At 39.9% G+C, this 16,617-nt stretch overlaps 1 protein-coding gene across 4 annotated transcripts in view; it reads left to right on the forward strand.

Moving 5' to 3' along the window:
- LOC116040879 (thymocyte selection-associated high mobility group box protein TOX-like) overlaps positions 1-15,899 on the forward strand; it is a 74,187-nt gene extending 58,288 nt beyond the window's left edge. For 3 of the 4 annotated variants that reach the window (XM_031286583.2, XM_031286585.2, XM_036008187.1), the window contains 5 exons: positions 8,000-8,230; positions 10,732-10,812; positions 12,744-13,142; positions 13,748-13,887; positions 14,772-15,899. In XM_031286583.2, the coding sequence (XP_031142443.1) occupies positions 8,000-8,230; positions 10,732-10,812; positions 12,744-13,142; positions 13,748-13,887; positions 14,772-14,814 (894 nt within the window). In that variant the 3' untranslated portion in view covers positions 14,815-15,899. The remainder of the gene's footprint in view (positions 1-7,999; positions 8,231-10,731; positions 10,813-12,743; positions 13,143-13,747; positions 13,888-14,771) is intronic. The other variant, XM_031286584.2, reaches the window with a different exon arrangement.
- The last annotated feature ends 718 nt before the right edge of the window (positions 15,900-16,617 follow it).

Genomic DNA, 16,617 nt, shown 5'->3' on the forward strand with positions numbered 1-16,617 from the left:
CATGTAGTCCTGCTCATTGCTTACAGATGGGCAGTCTGACATGGAGCTGTAATCACTTCCAGATGAGTAAGGCACAGTATATATTTTAAGACATTTTTTAATCCATCAAGCCTTCATGGTGAACTAGATGATGGGATTACACAAGGACAGACTAACACATGGGTGATTGTAAAATAATTGGCAGGTAGTATAAGATATGAAGTATTTATAGGAACTTGTACTTTAAATTAACTATCACACATTGTAATATTCAAACAATTTCAACAAGCATCCTGTATTTTGGATTCCATTCGTGATGTCTACAGGCAGTCTTAGTTTAGAGAAAGTTGGATCATTTAGATCTCAAACAGCTTTGTTTACATTCTCATCCTGCCTGCCAACATTTTGTAAGGCCACAATCTTGACAGCATTTCACACAGGGGCACTTTGAAATGTAAGGTAAAACCGATATCTAAAAAACAACAGAATGCATGTAATAAAAACCCAAATGTAAGCCCACATGATCTCCTACCCCAATTATGGAAACTTAACAAAGACTTGCTTACTCTTTCTCAAAACCCACTCCAGCATTTATTCGCTTCCGCTCCAAAATCATCAGATCATACAGTCAGGTAGACTTGCATCATGTTATAATTCTCTTGATGTTGGAAAAACTTTGGATAGTATTCATCATTTATCATACATTTCTATATACTGCCTGCATCTGCACAAGCTGCAGCTAACAACTAGATGGATGATTCAGATGACAAAAATGCTTTTACATTTGTAAACCTGCTGACTTTGTAGCCACTCATAAAAGAGGTATGCCACAATCACTTTGTTGCCTGATGTTTTTGTTGCACTACACAACCTTCAGGAACTCACTTTTTCTTTAAGGCTGTGAGTTAAAGCTAGTGGTGAAAATTGCAGAAAAGTTGTATATGGCATTTTGAAATTACATTATCCTTACTGCTGCTTCTCTAACCATGGTCATTTATCTATTTATAAACCCACAAAGGCTTAGTCTGTAACAGCTGCACTAAGCTGTGCTTCTCTCCAGTATGTTTGTGCGGCGAGGTCTGTGCTTGAATTGTTGAAGACATTTATTCCACTGTATCACATTTACAAATTTTAGTTTTTACAAATGTAAATATTCACTCTTAATAAAAAATCAGGCAGACAGAAACAGTGGTTAAAAAAAAAAAAATCAAGAATTCATGATTCATGTTTACTGACGTTTCTTACACAAATAAATAAAGTTACTTTGATTTGAAAATATACTGCATGTCATAAGCTCCTTTCATGCCTCTTAACAGCATACTTTACACAGTTCAACATTTAGGCAGTTAAATACTGAGAAAATGTTAAATATGGTCTCATTATTGAAAAAGTCACTTTTAAAAGTACTTTTACTGTCTTTTTTTTCAAGTCGGTAATTGATCAAAGATTATTTCACGACCATTCTTTGATTGATATAAAGAGCCTCTTCTGTATCACAGTCGGCTGCTGAGTAGTGCTTGTACTTTGGCTCATTCTTCAGGCCAGTGCACATTCAGACAGAATTTCCCTGCAAAAACTAGGATGTAAAAATGGGTTTATCGTGTATTCTCTGTTGATACTTGCACACTAACTCCGTACCAAAAACTGTACTACACACTGACAGCAAGTGTGTATATTCCCATTTTACAGTTGTTTGGCTTCGAATCCAAAGAAATGTTTCAGACTTTGGAAGTGGATGGCATTCAGTTTTGATTTAGTGTTGTGCTCTGGTGCTCTGTATCTGTGCATCACCTTTTAGTAGTTCATGTTATTTTATGGGCTTTTAAATTCGATATCGTGCAGAACTCTCCACTTTGCTCCTCAGTGTAAGTATATGATGATGATGATGATGATGATGATGATGATGATGATGATGATGATGCATATATTCAGGAGGCTGTGATTGGACAAACACTTTCATACTCTCCCATACTATTACTTGATTTTATTGTCTAATTTTCATGTCTCTTAAACTTTGTCGGTCTCTGCGTCTGTGCCGGTCCTTCTTTTTGTTATCTACCATATTCTTTCTGCATCACTCTACCTCCCCTCCACCTTTTATCTGCTCTCTCTACATCAACTCTCTCTCTCTTTTCCTTTGCATCTCACACTCCATTCCTCTTCTCTCTCTCTTTCTCTGCCTCTCTCCCTCTCCCTCCCTCTCTCCCTTTCTCTCTCTCTCTCTCTCTCTCCCTCTCTGCTGTTTTGATAGTGACGCAGTTATCAGGCTGTCAATTCTAATCTTGTCTTGCCAGTGCAGTGCTGTCCATTCAGAATTACAGCTACCCCCTCCTCCCTATCTGTCTCCCCATATCCCCCACCCCTCAGACAACAGAAACGCTGATGGGATGAGCAAGCTGAGGCTGACACTATAGTTCTGTCCTTTGCTAGTAAACTAGAAACCTGCAAACAAAATAAACTTAGCACAAAAAGTAAGGAAATTTGTGTTTGGTAGATTATTTCTCTGTGGTAACAATGCTTTCTGGCAATAAATCTTATACCGTTGGAAAGCCTGTTTAGTTCCCTTTCAAATGGTGCCCCATTTGTAAGGAACATGCATTTATGGGATGAGCAGCAGCGCTGAGTATGTGTGTTGCACCCATGAAAAATTTGCCAAATCTTCTCTGCCAATGCCAAACATTCTGCCAAATGTTCCTTACAAATGGGGCACCATTTGAAAGGGAACTAAACAGGCTTTCCAACAGTATAAGATGTATTGCCAAAAAGCATTGTTACCACAGAGAAATAATCTACCAAACACAAATTTCCTTACTTTTTGTGCTAAGTTTATATTTAGACTGTACTGTACAGGACATGGTGGTCTTCTCACCTAGCAAAAGCTGTGTGCTGTTTCTGGCCGTCTCTGTAAAGTGAATTGAATCTAATCATTCAATATACATGTTTTGGTGATGAGAGGAAACCTACGTGAACACAGGGAGAACATGCAAACTCCACACAGACAGGACCTGCCCTGACCGGGGATCAAACCCAGACTTTCTTGCTGTGAGGCGACAGTGCTAGCCACTGTGTTCCTCCCACGTCTGTGGTTCTGCTCGCAAGCTACTGTACAGTTAAAGTAGAGCAGGAGATGCGGGAAAAGAAAATGACCTAAAGCAGATTTCTGCACATGTTGGCTGCAGTTCATGTTACTGTTGTAACCCTGACCCTGCCGACACGTATTACATTAACTATAATAATTGAAATAGTGAGTAGCCCATTAAGTAGTAGGGCTGCCCCCTGACAGTTGAATATTTTAATCATCAGTCGGTGACCCCTCAGACTGAAATTCGTCAAGTCAAGTTTTTTTTGTCAGTCAGAGTGAGCGCTTCTCGTTTTTCACGCTGCTCTCTGGGGTAAAATAATTCCACTACGTCAAGTTGTGCTGTCCGCTTGGTGAAGATGTCAGCGACGGGTACAGGCAGCTGTGGAACCGGACCCAGGTGAGTCTGAGTGACCCTACAGTCACATTAGCTACAAAAAACAGCGACACACACTCGCTTGATGGGCGTTCCTGGGCGTGCCTACTGCTGTTTGCTTGACAAAAGTAGACGTTTGACACGGTGACGCTTCTGTATCGATAGTAGCATGCTATTGCCTAGTAGTATCTGCAAGAGGTCTTACAAGTCACTTCAGAGGTATTGTCAAGTCACAAGAATGATGTTTTTGGATTTAAAAGATTTATTTCTCGATAGGGGTAACAAAATATATGAGATAAAATGCCAAACATATCAGATATACTGTATACAGAAATACGATGTCCTGAAGCGTTTCCGCCATTTTGAATGATTTTCTTCGACTCGAGCAACCAACGTACATACGTCACGCTGCCCTCATGCTGCCTTCACTCCGACTGGCTTTGTCGCATCGCTCAGCATTTGCATAAAATAGACCCTTGTCTATTTTGGCCCTGCCTTGCTCGTGGCAGCGGCAAGCTTGTCGCTTGTCGCTGGCAAACGGTCACTCCCATTGAAAATGAATGGCAGCCTGCCGCTTTATCACTGTCTCTTGTAGCTAATGTGACTGAGGGGTGAGACGGAGGCAGCTGCCGGGAGGAAAAGAGGCTTTGCCCGGTCAGGCTCCAAGATAATATTATCTTTTGCCTTCTGCTTAGAAGTGGTGGATTTACAGCTCACTTTTGTTTGATATTTAGTGTCGGCAAAAATTGTGTGTAGGAGTGTAAGATATTTTATTTGCCTCTTAGCAAAATGCCATAACTAAAATTAAGTTTTGCTTTTATTGTGAAGGCTAAAAACGAAAGAAGTGAAGCTAGCACTATGCGTTGCGGTTGTCAATATGGGAGTTAATCAAAGTGTGTTGGCCACTTAGTTCACGCTGGTTTAGATTATAGAGCCTCTGTGTTATTTTATCACCCTCGACCACAGTAGTTAGCACGCATTAGCTCTGTGGGCTAAAAGCAATGTAGCTTGCACATTGTTATCCAGTCTGTTAATCAGAGGGTATACATGTATTTTTCCTATTACTGTAGATATCTGGCCAAAGGTACACAAAATTACATCATGTCACATCACAATATCTCTAGTACAACTACAGTGATACAGGACAGGAGATAGATGTCCATCAATCTAAAATACAAACAGCAATTGTCAGGATCCAGTGTCAGCACATCAGACTCAAAGAGTTACTTTTTAGAGTCTCTATTTTGCATCAACAGTCACACAGGGAGAAATCCATTGTTGAAGAGGACCATATACCAGTCTCTCCACTGACAGTATCAGAAAATAGACCAGAATGCAGTGCAGCCATAAGATGTTGCATGTTTTCTGTTTTTCTGAACTGACAACAACAGCTGTCACAATAATTACTGTTCTTTGCACCTGCATAAGAAAACTGATGAAAATAAGCTTGATATTGTATAGTGTAGATGTGGCGGGTTTGTTTTATCCACCAACAAGAATCTGTAAAGCCAGCAAGTAAAACCACTCTGATGTATGTTTGTGATTAAGGGAAAGGGGAATAAACAAAGGGAACCACTGGTTACAATATTTGATAAAGGATCTGGAAACAAGATTAATTCTCTTTTTAGTGTATTGAATGTTATAATTATTACTTTCTCACTGAAGATATGTATATATACTATATATACATTTTGCAGTGAAGACTGTGCTAGTGCTGGGCAATATATCGATATATCGATAACGATGTATGAGGCTAGATATCATCTTACCGTAATATTGTATCGTAATATTGTAATAAGTGTTTCCTGGTTTTAAAGGCTGCATTACAATAAAGTGATGCCATTTTCTTAACTCACCATGACTGTTCTAGCTGTTCTATTATTTGCCTTTATCCAGGCTTTAGTCATTAAATCAGCATTATTAATGATTATTTATATCAAATCTCATTGTGTAAATGTTTTGTGAGAGCACCAATAGTCAACCCTACAGTATCGCCGCAATATCAACATTGATGTATTTGGTCAAAAATTGGGTGATATTTGATTTTCTCCATATCTTCACAGCTCTGGACTGTGCCTGTCGTTGATTGTGCCAGCCGCTTCACTTTTCACTCTTGTTTTTAGTCAGCTCTAGCCCAAAAATAGATAGTATATCTTACTAAGTGAAATCTAGACAAGATTTTCTTAGATTTTTTTTAATTGGTCTTTTTGCAGTAAAGTTCACACCCACTCTTGTTTTTTTTTTTCTAAAGGTCTTCTGGGAAATGCAGAAAACCACTGACAGCAGTAAATGTTGATTAGACAGGCTGAGAGAAAATGAAAGCAAATTAAAAGATTCCAGATTGATTAAGTATCTAAGGCTGGATTTATCCTGTAACACTTTTATACTGTAGCGAGTAGAATTTTGGTTTATTGTACTCTTTTCAGAGGTACTGTGTGTTGAGCCATCTGTATTCTTTTCTTTTATTGATATTTCATCTGGCGTCTTATAAATTCACAGACAGGAATCTCGTACAGTAAGAGAGGACAATAAATAAAGAAATAGAAATAATATGCCGCTTGTTCTCCTGGTTGATTGCATGTCGCTCTTTCCTCTGTATGAATACATGTGCATTTTCCTGCAGATTATTTAGCCTTTTTTTCTTTCTATTTTGTCATTCCATTAGCTCTACCTTCATTTTATTCTATTTTCACTTCAAAGGCTTGAGTGGAACAGATGTCGTTTCAAATGCCTGTCTTCTGCCTCATTGCCTAAAAGTGAGGGATGATTATTTTTTAATGAAACCTTGCGTACTCACACACAAAAAAAGAATATTACCTGTAAACTGTGAAATAGACAAGCAATACTTTCGCATCACCCTGAATGAGAACATCCATTCATTTCCGCACACCACAAAAACCATTTTGAAGTTTTTCTCTAGCTGCCAAATGTGCTCCTGGACCTTGAATTTTGATTAGTTAATTTCATGCTGTGTAGAATACAGTGTGTTGTTTGTCTGCAAATGCTTTGCTGAAACAATGCGATTTTCAAAGGCAGTCATTTCTTGTTTTCCAATTGACAGTTAAAGGGGATAACTGGCTGTTGCTTAATCCTGTGATAAGTATGCATTAGATGGATGTGAACGTCTTTAAATGTCCTCAAGTTGCTGTTTGATACTAGCACAGGAACAAATCTTGTTCATGGTTTGTTCTCCCCCTGCTGAGTTTTAACACTGAAACCCAGGATCAGTGGATTTTAAAAGAGAACGTTCAAAGCTGTTTCATTTTCTAAAATGCAACCTGATGAAATAGAATTTGGCCGTGGAGATTTGCTGCCTTTGTCAAAAATAAAGGAGTTCACCCTCACTTCACTCAAAGCAGTATTTGAGTAACACCTCTCCCGTAAATAGTGCACATAAGCATCCTTCATTTGACATAATACCAATGCACTGTATATCATTATATATTCGGTATTTCATTATATCTTCTATTATGTGGATGGAAATTGGATTGTTATTTCCTGCCTTTATAGCAACCAAGAAATCAGGTTAACTGATGTTCCGCTGATACTAATGGCAACATCAAGCTGTCACTTCTTCCTTGCCATCCTCCCTCAGCTGCACCTCTTCTCTCCCTTTCTCCTTATCTTTCCCTCTCTCACTCCCCACTCCCTTCCTCTCTCTCTTTCTCCCGTGCTTGATGTGTTCTCTACTCGGCAAAGAAGGCAATTTCCATATAGAATCACAACCAGGATCAGGTGACCTGGATTTGACTCCCCGTCAAAGCCCTGCACGGAAAATAAAAATGTATTCATGTGTATTGGATCGAGTACATCACACAGATGTGAGCAGTTTTTTTGTCTCCTGAAAATGTTGTGAGATTGCAGCATGTTATTGTTGACAAACCAACTGGGTACATCCTATGAAAAATAAAGATTTAATCCTTTTTTATGGTTTCCTCAGAAAGTGGAGTTGAATGCTTTGTGATCCACATGAAAGTGACAAAATAAAGTCTGAAAGAATAAATGAAAATATCCATGAATCCAGTGATTTAACAGCTGATAAAGTAATACCAATGTGATATTTTAATTAGCCCAGGACTCTCTCCCCCCGTGATTTTGTCCAGTTTCTCCTGAACCACACCTCCCAACACCCCTCCAACACCCCAGAGGCTAACCTGTCTTTACTGACGTCCTGTTAGCCTTCTTTCACCCATGTCCGTAAATTGATCTGTTTTCTCTTCTCAGAACAAGCCGCGGCTGCTGTTCACAGAACTCTGCTGCTTTCACCCTCTCTTCAGCCTTAATTGAATGTTCTATTTGGTTATTTCAATGATGCTTAGCGTCATGTACACAGTTGTTAATGCAAGAGGTTTTATATATATTTAACCTTGCCAAAATCTAGAGTATCTTATCCAGTCAATGCATCATGCCCATACATACGCTGCATACTGGATGACTCCTCAAGCTTCTTTCTGTAGTAGCTCCAGCAAAAGAGTTATTTTCATCAACTGATTTATGACCAGCAATTTCTTTGTCTCATTCTCTTGTCTCTCTTCCTCCCTCTCCATCCTTCTTTATGTCTCCAGATAAGCAGTGAGAAGCGGGCCTCGGCAGAAATGATGAAGCCCAAACCCAAACCTCAAAAGAAGAAGAAGAAGAAGGACCCCAACGAGCCACAGAAACCTGTGTCGGCCTACGCGCTATTCTTCAGAGACACCCAGGCGGCCATCAAGGGCCAAAACCCCAATGCCACCTTTGGGGATGTCTCCAAGATCGTGGCCTCCATGTGGGACAGCCTAGGAGAGGAACAGAAGCAGGTAAAAAAAAAACATGCAGGTCTTGAATATCTAAAACAATATAGTGGATGAGGAAACATACAGGAATTTGTAAAAGATAACGGTGAAAATGATTGCAAAGGAAAGGAAATATTATTTTCTCTACATTTGACTGCACAAATGTACCCAAATGTAGTACTGTATGTAAACTTTTACATATATTTTCTATGCTTACACAGAAAATGTTTGACACACACAGGAACAAGTGCACATGCATACACTGACACAAACACATGTACAGTCACATGCACACATTCTGGTCTAACCAGTAGATGGCATGTGTGCTGCAGCAAACGAGCAGCCTTTCCCTGGCATTATGTGCTGTGTAGTGTGTAATTACCAGAACATATCTGTGAGATACAGCTCACCTTAATGAGCTAGTTATTCTCTTTCTAAAGATAATCCATCCGTTTATCCCCACTCCCCTGACTCTCATAAAAATGTTCTTTCTAAATTTAATTCAAGCAAAGGGAAGGAGGGGAAGGTTGGGGGAGCATTCTGTACTCAGCAGCCGTAAAACAGTCTGAGACTAACAAAGTTGGACATTTTACAGGCAAGAAATGGTCAATATGGGAAAAATATACAAGCACCTGGGGAGATTTTAAGGAGTTAAGTACAGATATTTTATGCAGTAGGTAGATTTACTTATACCCACGTGCTATAGTGCACACCTGCATATATTCCTGAATATGAATACACACACAGACACAAACCCTTATTGGTGTTCTTCTTGTTTTCAAAATGCAAAGGCTGAGTTTTTCTCAGCAGTGTAGTGTCCATCAAAAAAAACTTTCCAAAAAGATATCTTCTTTGCCAAAAACAAAACTCCCACAAAGCTCCAGGCCCAGGTATGGTCCATAGCTGATGCCTTCGCACCATGCATCTTCATTGGCCCCCTGACAAGCATGGATGTGTGAAGTTCTCATTTCCACTCTTTATTTATTATGTACCTCTGCTATTTTGATCCTGCCTAGAATACAGAATTAGTGATCCCTCCCCCCCTCCCCACTCACTATTGTCTCGTCCTTGGATTTAGCTGAAGGACATCTCGGCTATCCAGTAAGAGTAGTCTATTGTTTTTGTAGCTATTTAACATCATCTCCAGCTCAGCAGTAATAGGTAGGAAAAGGTAATGATGACAGAGTCATGGTGTTTTGTATTAGGGTTATTCAACTCCAAGAGAAAACACAGTTATTAACTTCTTTTACTATTAGCGATTCAGTTGGGATGCAGAAGGTTTACTCTTCACAAAGGATACTGTGTAAAGTAATATTCTAGTACAGTATGTGGCGTGCATTTAAAAGCATAATATTTTCCGAACTGCTTCTTCTTGAGCATCAGTTCTGTTGCATGCACGTCAAGCACGTAAAAATAGGATTCAGTATCGAAACTCAGTGTTTTATTAGGACCGACCTAATGTGTCCGTAGCACTAAGTATCGAAAACTTTCAAGTAACGAAAGCTGGCATCATCAAATTAGTAATTACTTTCTTTTATCAGATATTTACTCATTGAAATCAAAATGTTGCCAGTTGTACGCTATTGTATTTAAGTTTTCGTATTGCTGCTTGTGTTTAGACACTATTTAACATTTGAGAATTTGGCCTTCTTTGCTAAATGAAAAAGGGAGTTGTAGAAACAATATATTCAAAAGAATTGTCAATATCAAGCCCTACCTAATAAGTAGGCTACAATGCACTGCATACATACTTTGGTTTTATACTGACAAACATACTTCTCTCTCCTTTCTGTTTTGCATAATAGACATCATTTTGCCTTTAGCCCTTATTGCTACAGTAATAGCCCCATTTTCAGACACTACATCCTACACAGACAATACCTGGAAAAAATACCTGCGTGCACAAACACATCCATATGCACTCATAAGCCCACATTCTGTATGCAAACACACTGAGCTTTTTCAAACACAGCAGCAGCAGTTAGTTGTACAGAGGTTTGTATATCACACTAACAATATGGAAGGCAGTTTCAAACAAAACTCATCGACAGGCAGGGATTGCATCCTAATGTACCAAATGACAACAACCATTGTGGTGTATCACTAATGTCAGTATGCTGATAGGAGTCTTTTTGTGGAGCTAAAAGGAGAGAGAGAGAGAGAGAGAGAGAGAGAGAGAGAGGAGTTCCAGTTCATTTCTCTAGGTGGATTGGAATGGAAATGATGTGTTGCTACGATAGATGGAGACACATTGAGATGAGGGAGTTTTAGTGCTGTGATGAGGAAATAGAGGTGTTCTGTACCATTGGTTCTGATGGAAAGGGAAACATTAAGGGTGTGTGTGTGTGTGTGTGTGTGTGTGTGTGTGTGTGTGTGTGTGTGTGTGATATGTTTAAGAAAGTATTAGATAAAAAGTATGTGTGTGTATTGAGAGACAGACGTGTGTCTGCACATTTATGAGCATGTCAACCTCTCCTCTCACCCGGAGCCTCTCGTTTAGATTTTTTCTTTCTCTCTCTTCACAGGGGTACAAGAGGAAAACCGAGGCGGCTAAGAAAGAGTACCTGAAAGCCTTGGCCGCGTACCGAGCCAGTCTGGTTTCCAAGGTAACGCTTATGACACACCGGCCCTGGCTAAGACTGATGATGGATTGGATGGAAAATCCCTGCTAATGGGCTGGGCAGGGCTTTCTTGGGCTGAGGTGGTGGTGGTGGTGGTGGAGAGGGAGGTTGCATCTGATGCAAATAAGCAGTCCGTATTTGGAACAATACCTGATTTCCATAGGGTGCAGATGTTGGGGGTTGGGGATTGTAGTTGGTATGGTGATATGGTTGGGGGAGGGGTCAGCACCAGCATATGGCCAAAACATCTATGAGGGATGGATAGAAAATGATTGCTCCCTCATGTGCTATACATAATATCAGGTTGGAGTATTATATGTATCATTGGAGAATACAAACCCTAAATGTATCTTACACCAACAGACACCTGTGCCATGTATTAGATCGATTTTCTCCATCTCATCATCTACAACAGGAAGTACATCCAAATCAACGCAAGCAATCATAGGTTTTTCTGCTGTTTCCACATTTGACACCTTCCTGCTAATCCAGATCTATGACATCCTTTTTGCCCAGTGAATGATGGCATCTTGTATGCACCAGCATAGTAGCACTGGGAATAAAGAAAGGCAAGGAGGAGGACTGTGGATTGCATTGTTTAGTGCCGTCTTGTATTAACATTACACAATGTAGTGTGGGGAAGATTCCTTTTGTCATTCCATTTGTTCTGCAGGCAAACAGCCTCATTTCTCTGCCTGGGCTACTGTGTGTGTGTGTGTGTGTGTGTGTGTGTGTGTGTGTGTGTGTCTCTCTTTTTCCCATCTATCTGTCAAGGTGTCTATTGATCATTACCCCAGCCCCAGCTCTATTCATACAAATGGGCTCCATTACCTTCTAATCAACACTGATGGCTGGAGATGAGCAATCTGACAGCTCATCATAGGGTCTGGAGAGGGTGGGGCGGGGTGAGGTGGAGGTGGGGGTATTTTGTAGGTGCTGCACCTGCTCAAAGTGAAACTGTCCAAAAAGAGAAAGGTCACGTTCAGGTGATTTTGGTTTTGGTGGAGTTTGATGTTGACATTGACCCTGTTTCGCCATCCGTCAGCCCATCTACATGTGTGTGTGTGAAGTGAAAGCTGTCAGGCCGAGGATACACAAAAAATATATATTACACAGTGAGCATCAATATGCTGCAAAAGGATTTGCTGTTAGGAGCTTTGAGTGTCAACTATCCTGTATTGGACAGCTTCACCAGGCAGACAAACAAACACTCTGTCAGTCGCTTCGCTCTGTAGAGAAGCAGATGATTGTGACAGAATCAACCAGTACTGAGGACGGCAGTGGGGAAATGTTTATAGAAAAATGACGGTATTTCTTAATATGGATGTTATTAATTATGACTATTCGTCATGATAACATTTCACTCATCACCCAAAAGTAAATGTAACATAATCTTAAAGGAATAGTTGAATATTTTGGAAAATTTACTAGATATGAAGATCGAAACCACTCTCATGTCTGTCCATCTGAAGCCAAGAGACAGTTAGCTTAGCTTAGCACAAAAACTGCAAACAAGGGGAAACAGGTAACCTGGCTCTGTTAATCTTGGCATCTAACTGTCAGCAAGAAAGAAAAATAGCGAATATTGATAAGTGTTTTTCCCGAACTCTTCCTTTAAAGCCTTGTCTATGAGTCCAACAAAAAGTAAAGACAGAAAGTAGTCCCTTGAAAATCCCTGCAGCTGTTGTAGCAAACAACACAACCCTTTCTTTTCAACTTGGCTGAATTACCTACTGTATAATAAGAACCAGGTTGAAAAGTAACGAAATTTCCCAGGTCAGGGGTAAGTGTAATGGATGCTGCTATTAAAAAACGAGAGAGAAAATGTGATCAGAGCTTTATGATTGATGTGATGATGATGATTTGTAATTAGTTTAAAAGGTATCTTATTAAAAATCTGTTTTATTCATCCACAGACATACAATGACCCTGAACCAAAAAGTGCCCAGCAGACCAGCCAGCCCTCCCACATGCTGCCCCCGAAGCAGCCGCTGTACAGCGTGCCCCCCCAGCCCTCCTCACCCTACCTAGGCCCACCGGGCTCCTTCCCCCTGTCAGACCTCCAGAGCTACGCAGGGCCACCCCGCCACACCCTGGCCCAGACCCTCAGCCAATCCCAGATGCTGCCACCCAGCATGAGTGCCTCTCCCCCATCTCCCTTCCAGATCAGCCCACCTCTGCACCCCCACGCCCAACTCTCCCTGCATCAGAGCTCCCTGCTCAACCAGCCAATTCGCATGCAGCAGTCACAGCCAATCATCTCACACCAAATGGGGCTCCAGGCGCCTCTGCATTCCCCTCCTCTCAGCCAACAGGTTGGTATGGCTATTATTAAAATGAAACATGAACATGATGAAACACATACATCTGCCAAAACTCCTCATATAATCACCTTATAAAATGTCTGCAGAATGTACCGATATTATCACCTGTAATCAAAACAAATTATTTTGTTTTAATTATTGCTAATTATTGATATATATTTATTATACTTGGAGGCATTGTTGATATTTCATAGAAACTTGGACTGTAATGCTTTTTTGGCTATGATTTAAATGTAAGTATCCAATGTTTTTATCAGTTGCTGATAAAAATGGGAAAACTCTCCATTCAATGTACTGTATTCACTGTAATGTATAACAGGCCTCAATCACACTTTAAGCATATAAATGAAGAAGAACAAAGCTTCAAAAGCGTAACTGTTTTCACTAAGTTAGTGGCGAACAAACTATTCTCTACTTTCCCTAGTTTCTAGGAGTCTAAAATGTCCCCCACTAAGCTCAAAAGCAACTGATAAAAACCACTGACAACATTTGGCCTCATACAGTATCATGGCTCAGCAAACTTTAATGGCTGGCCATCTCAAAGCTAGAACGATATAACTGCTTTTTCTCTCCATTCTCTCTTCTCCAATCGGTAGGGATTCTCCCATATTCAGGCTGATTACCAGAACAGTGTTGGGGGCTCACAGTCTCCAGGGGCCCCTAACCCAGTGCACAGCCAGAACCCTGACTGGGACAGCGAGTACTGCAACAGGGACTGTGGACCCAACCACTGCAGGTGAGTTTATATTGTGTTATGTATAGTGATCATTGTGTTATGGACATGATGGTTAACAACAAAAAATCACTTTGAAAAGATGGCCCAGAATAAAAATGTCTTTGCCGCTGTAAATCCAATCCAGGACATTTGACTGTTGAGAATAGTAAGTAGTCTGACAGTTACTCATTTTCCAAATGAGTTGCTCTAAACCACTTCACTTTCACACTCAAAGACTCAGACAGTATTAATCATGAACTGTGTTTTCTCTGCTAAAGCAAGGCATCTCCTTGAAATTGAAATGAGTAATGCAGCAGTTGAACAATGCTATTACCGAGCTTGGAGAAAGTGTGACATCCAATTAAGTTTGCCTGTGTTTTGCTCAGCACACATTGCCTTATTGAATCAAGCTATTCAAGCAGGTACAAGAGGAATGTTGTTTTGTTTCACACCTGAAACTTGGTGTTGCTATTCTGAGAGGCAGGAGAGCTGGAAGTCTCCTGTATTTAGAGCTGATTCATCTGTATGTCAAATGGGATCACGCCTGGGTCAAATCGTGTTTGGTGCCTTTGAAGTAGATTGAGTCTTTGCTTAAACCTTAGTTTGGAGTTTTGGAGCGTGCTAAATTATTTCCTGTGTGTCGGTAAAGATAACTGGAGAACAGTCTTTGTATTTGATATTTCGAGTACCAAGTGATTTGCAAATTCTGACTTTAGCTTTTTCATTATACTGATTGATGTCTGCTGACAGATTTTATGTTTGTTTGGAGCTGCTACCTTCGCCAGGTCTTCCTTGAAATAGATCTCTCACTGGGATTTCCTGATGAAATACAGGATAAACAGAAATACATGTAGTCAATCATTGTATTCACATGTCAGACATTAATACAGTTTCTTCTTCTTTAGCAGTGGCATGGGAGCTCGGGACAAGCCTCTCTACCTCACTTGAAGTTGAAAGACCTCCAAATGTCAGACTCCAGGGAGCGTTCCACCATAACAACAACGTCATTGATGTATCTGCTTTTACACCATTTCTTTTTTCTTTTTTTTTGTGACGGATTTCGAAAATCCCAAAGACTGCTACAGTAACTTCACCTATTTGCCAAGCACTTAGATCGGCCAGAAGCCTGAGGCACTTCTCTTGCATTTTTTTTTCTTGCTTTTTTCCTTATCAGCGAACTTTCCATTTTTCTGTGGGGGCAGTGAGCTTTAAGCTCATGCCAACATACTGGAAATGAAGACCAAAAAAAAGTCTTCTCATTCTCTTTTGAATTTTTTAAAGATGCTCTCTCTCCTCTTCACTCCATTACTCTGTGTTTGCCATGGACTGCCCACATTGGGGAGATGTAATGCTCTAAGCATACTCAAAGCGTAGGGGTCTTGGGGTAGAAAAGCTAATGCAGGAAACTAGAATATAGTCACCTCAGACACCCCGACTGAGTAAAAGCAAAGTGAAATCATAATGAAGATAGTCACATACACTTAAGACATTTGTAAATCATCCTCGCCCCTAGTAAAGGATCATCCTCGCCCCTAGTAAAGGACTCCCTCTTTTCCTTTCTTTCTCACAGAGTGATTGTAAATATCACCAAAATGGATCCCTCTTATCTGTGTATTTAGCTGCAGTCCCTTGCTTTCATTTTTTAAAACATTACTTTTGTTTGGTTTTGTGACTTTCGTGCAGGCGGATTCAGTGAGGGAATACACACACTAAAAGTTGTGTGGAAACTGTGTTCACTGGTCTTGTTTCTCTCCAAACGAGAGAGAAATGCAAAGACTGTAAAACGCTCCATTTCCTCCTCAACTGGCGGAGCTCTGATAGAGAGTGTCACTCTCGTCACATGGCCTCAGGACGTTACAGAACTGTAGAGGTCAAAGGTTGATACCTCTCCTTTTAGCTCACCCTCCTCTCGGTCAATAAGGACCGCCCCCCCACCCCCCACCTGTAACCCCGCCCACCTACCCTTAGTCCTGACATCACTTGTACAGGTGAATTAAAAAAAAAAAGTTGCTAAATGTGAAATGTTACTAAAGAAAAAAAAACATAACAGTGGGTTTTAAAGTTTTTGACTAGTTTTATTAGGTGTTTTAGAATTGTGTTGAACTTATCTTTATCATTTTTTGTGAAGACAAAAAAATTCTGAAGATATTTTGTTTTTTCATTGTAGCAGGATTTGCGTTTCGGAGGAACAGTCATAGGGGTAGATATTTTAAGTTTGTGTATAAACCTGCCAAATGTACTTCTTTAATTTGTAAAGCCAGTGATGAAAGAACCCATTTTGTTTTGTTGGAAATCATATGTTTTACAATATGGTCATTCTATTTAATTTGGTTGCAGTTTTCACATCTATTTATGAATTATATGAAGTAACGTTTTGGCTTATTTTTCATCAGGGTGCATTATTATTATTATTATTATTATTATTATTATTATTATTATTATTATTATTATTATTGATCAAACAACATGATTATTAGAATAATAAATATTTTTTCAGAAATTGTTGTTGGTGCAATACAAGTGTACCAGCATTAGATTCATTTTGAGTCACAAATACTTCTTTTGTTTTCTTTTGTCTGTAATAAAATGTTTAAAGTGGAGAAACTGATGTGCATGTCTCTACTTATTTTATCATTTGGTTTACATTTCTGAGTCTCAACACATTCATTAGTAATTTGATGAGTAACGCCTGATAGCTGTGGCAGCCTATAAACATAACTTAGCATTCGCCTGCATGCATCTGAGGTTAAT

Source organism: Sander lucioperca, chromosome 12 (genome assembly GCF_008315115.2).
Source record: "Sander lucioperca isolate FBNREF2018 chromosome 12, SLUC_FBN_1.2, whole genome shotgun sequence".
NCBI lineage: Eukaryota > Metazoa > Chordata > Actinopteri > Perciformes > Percidae > Sander > Sander lucioperca.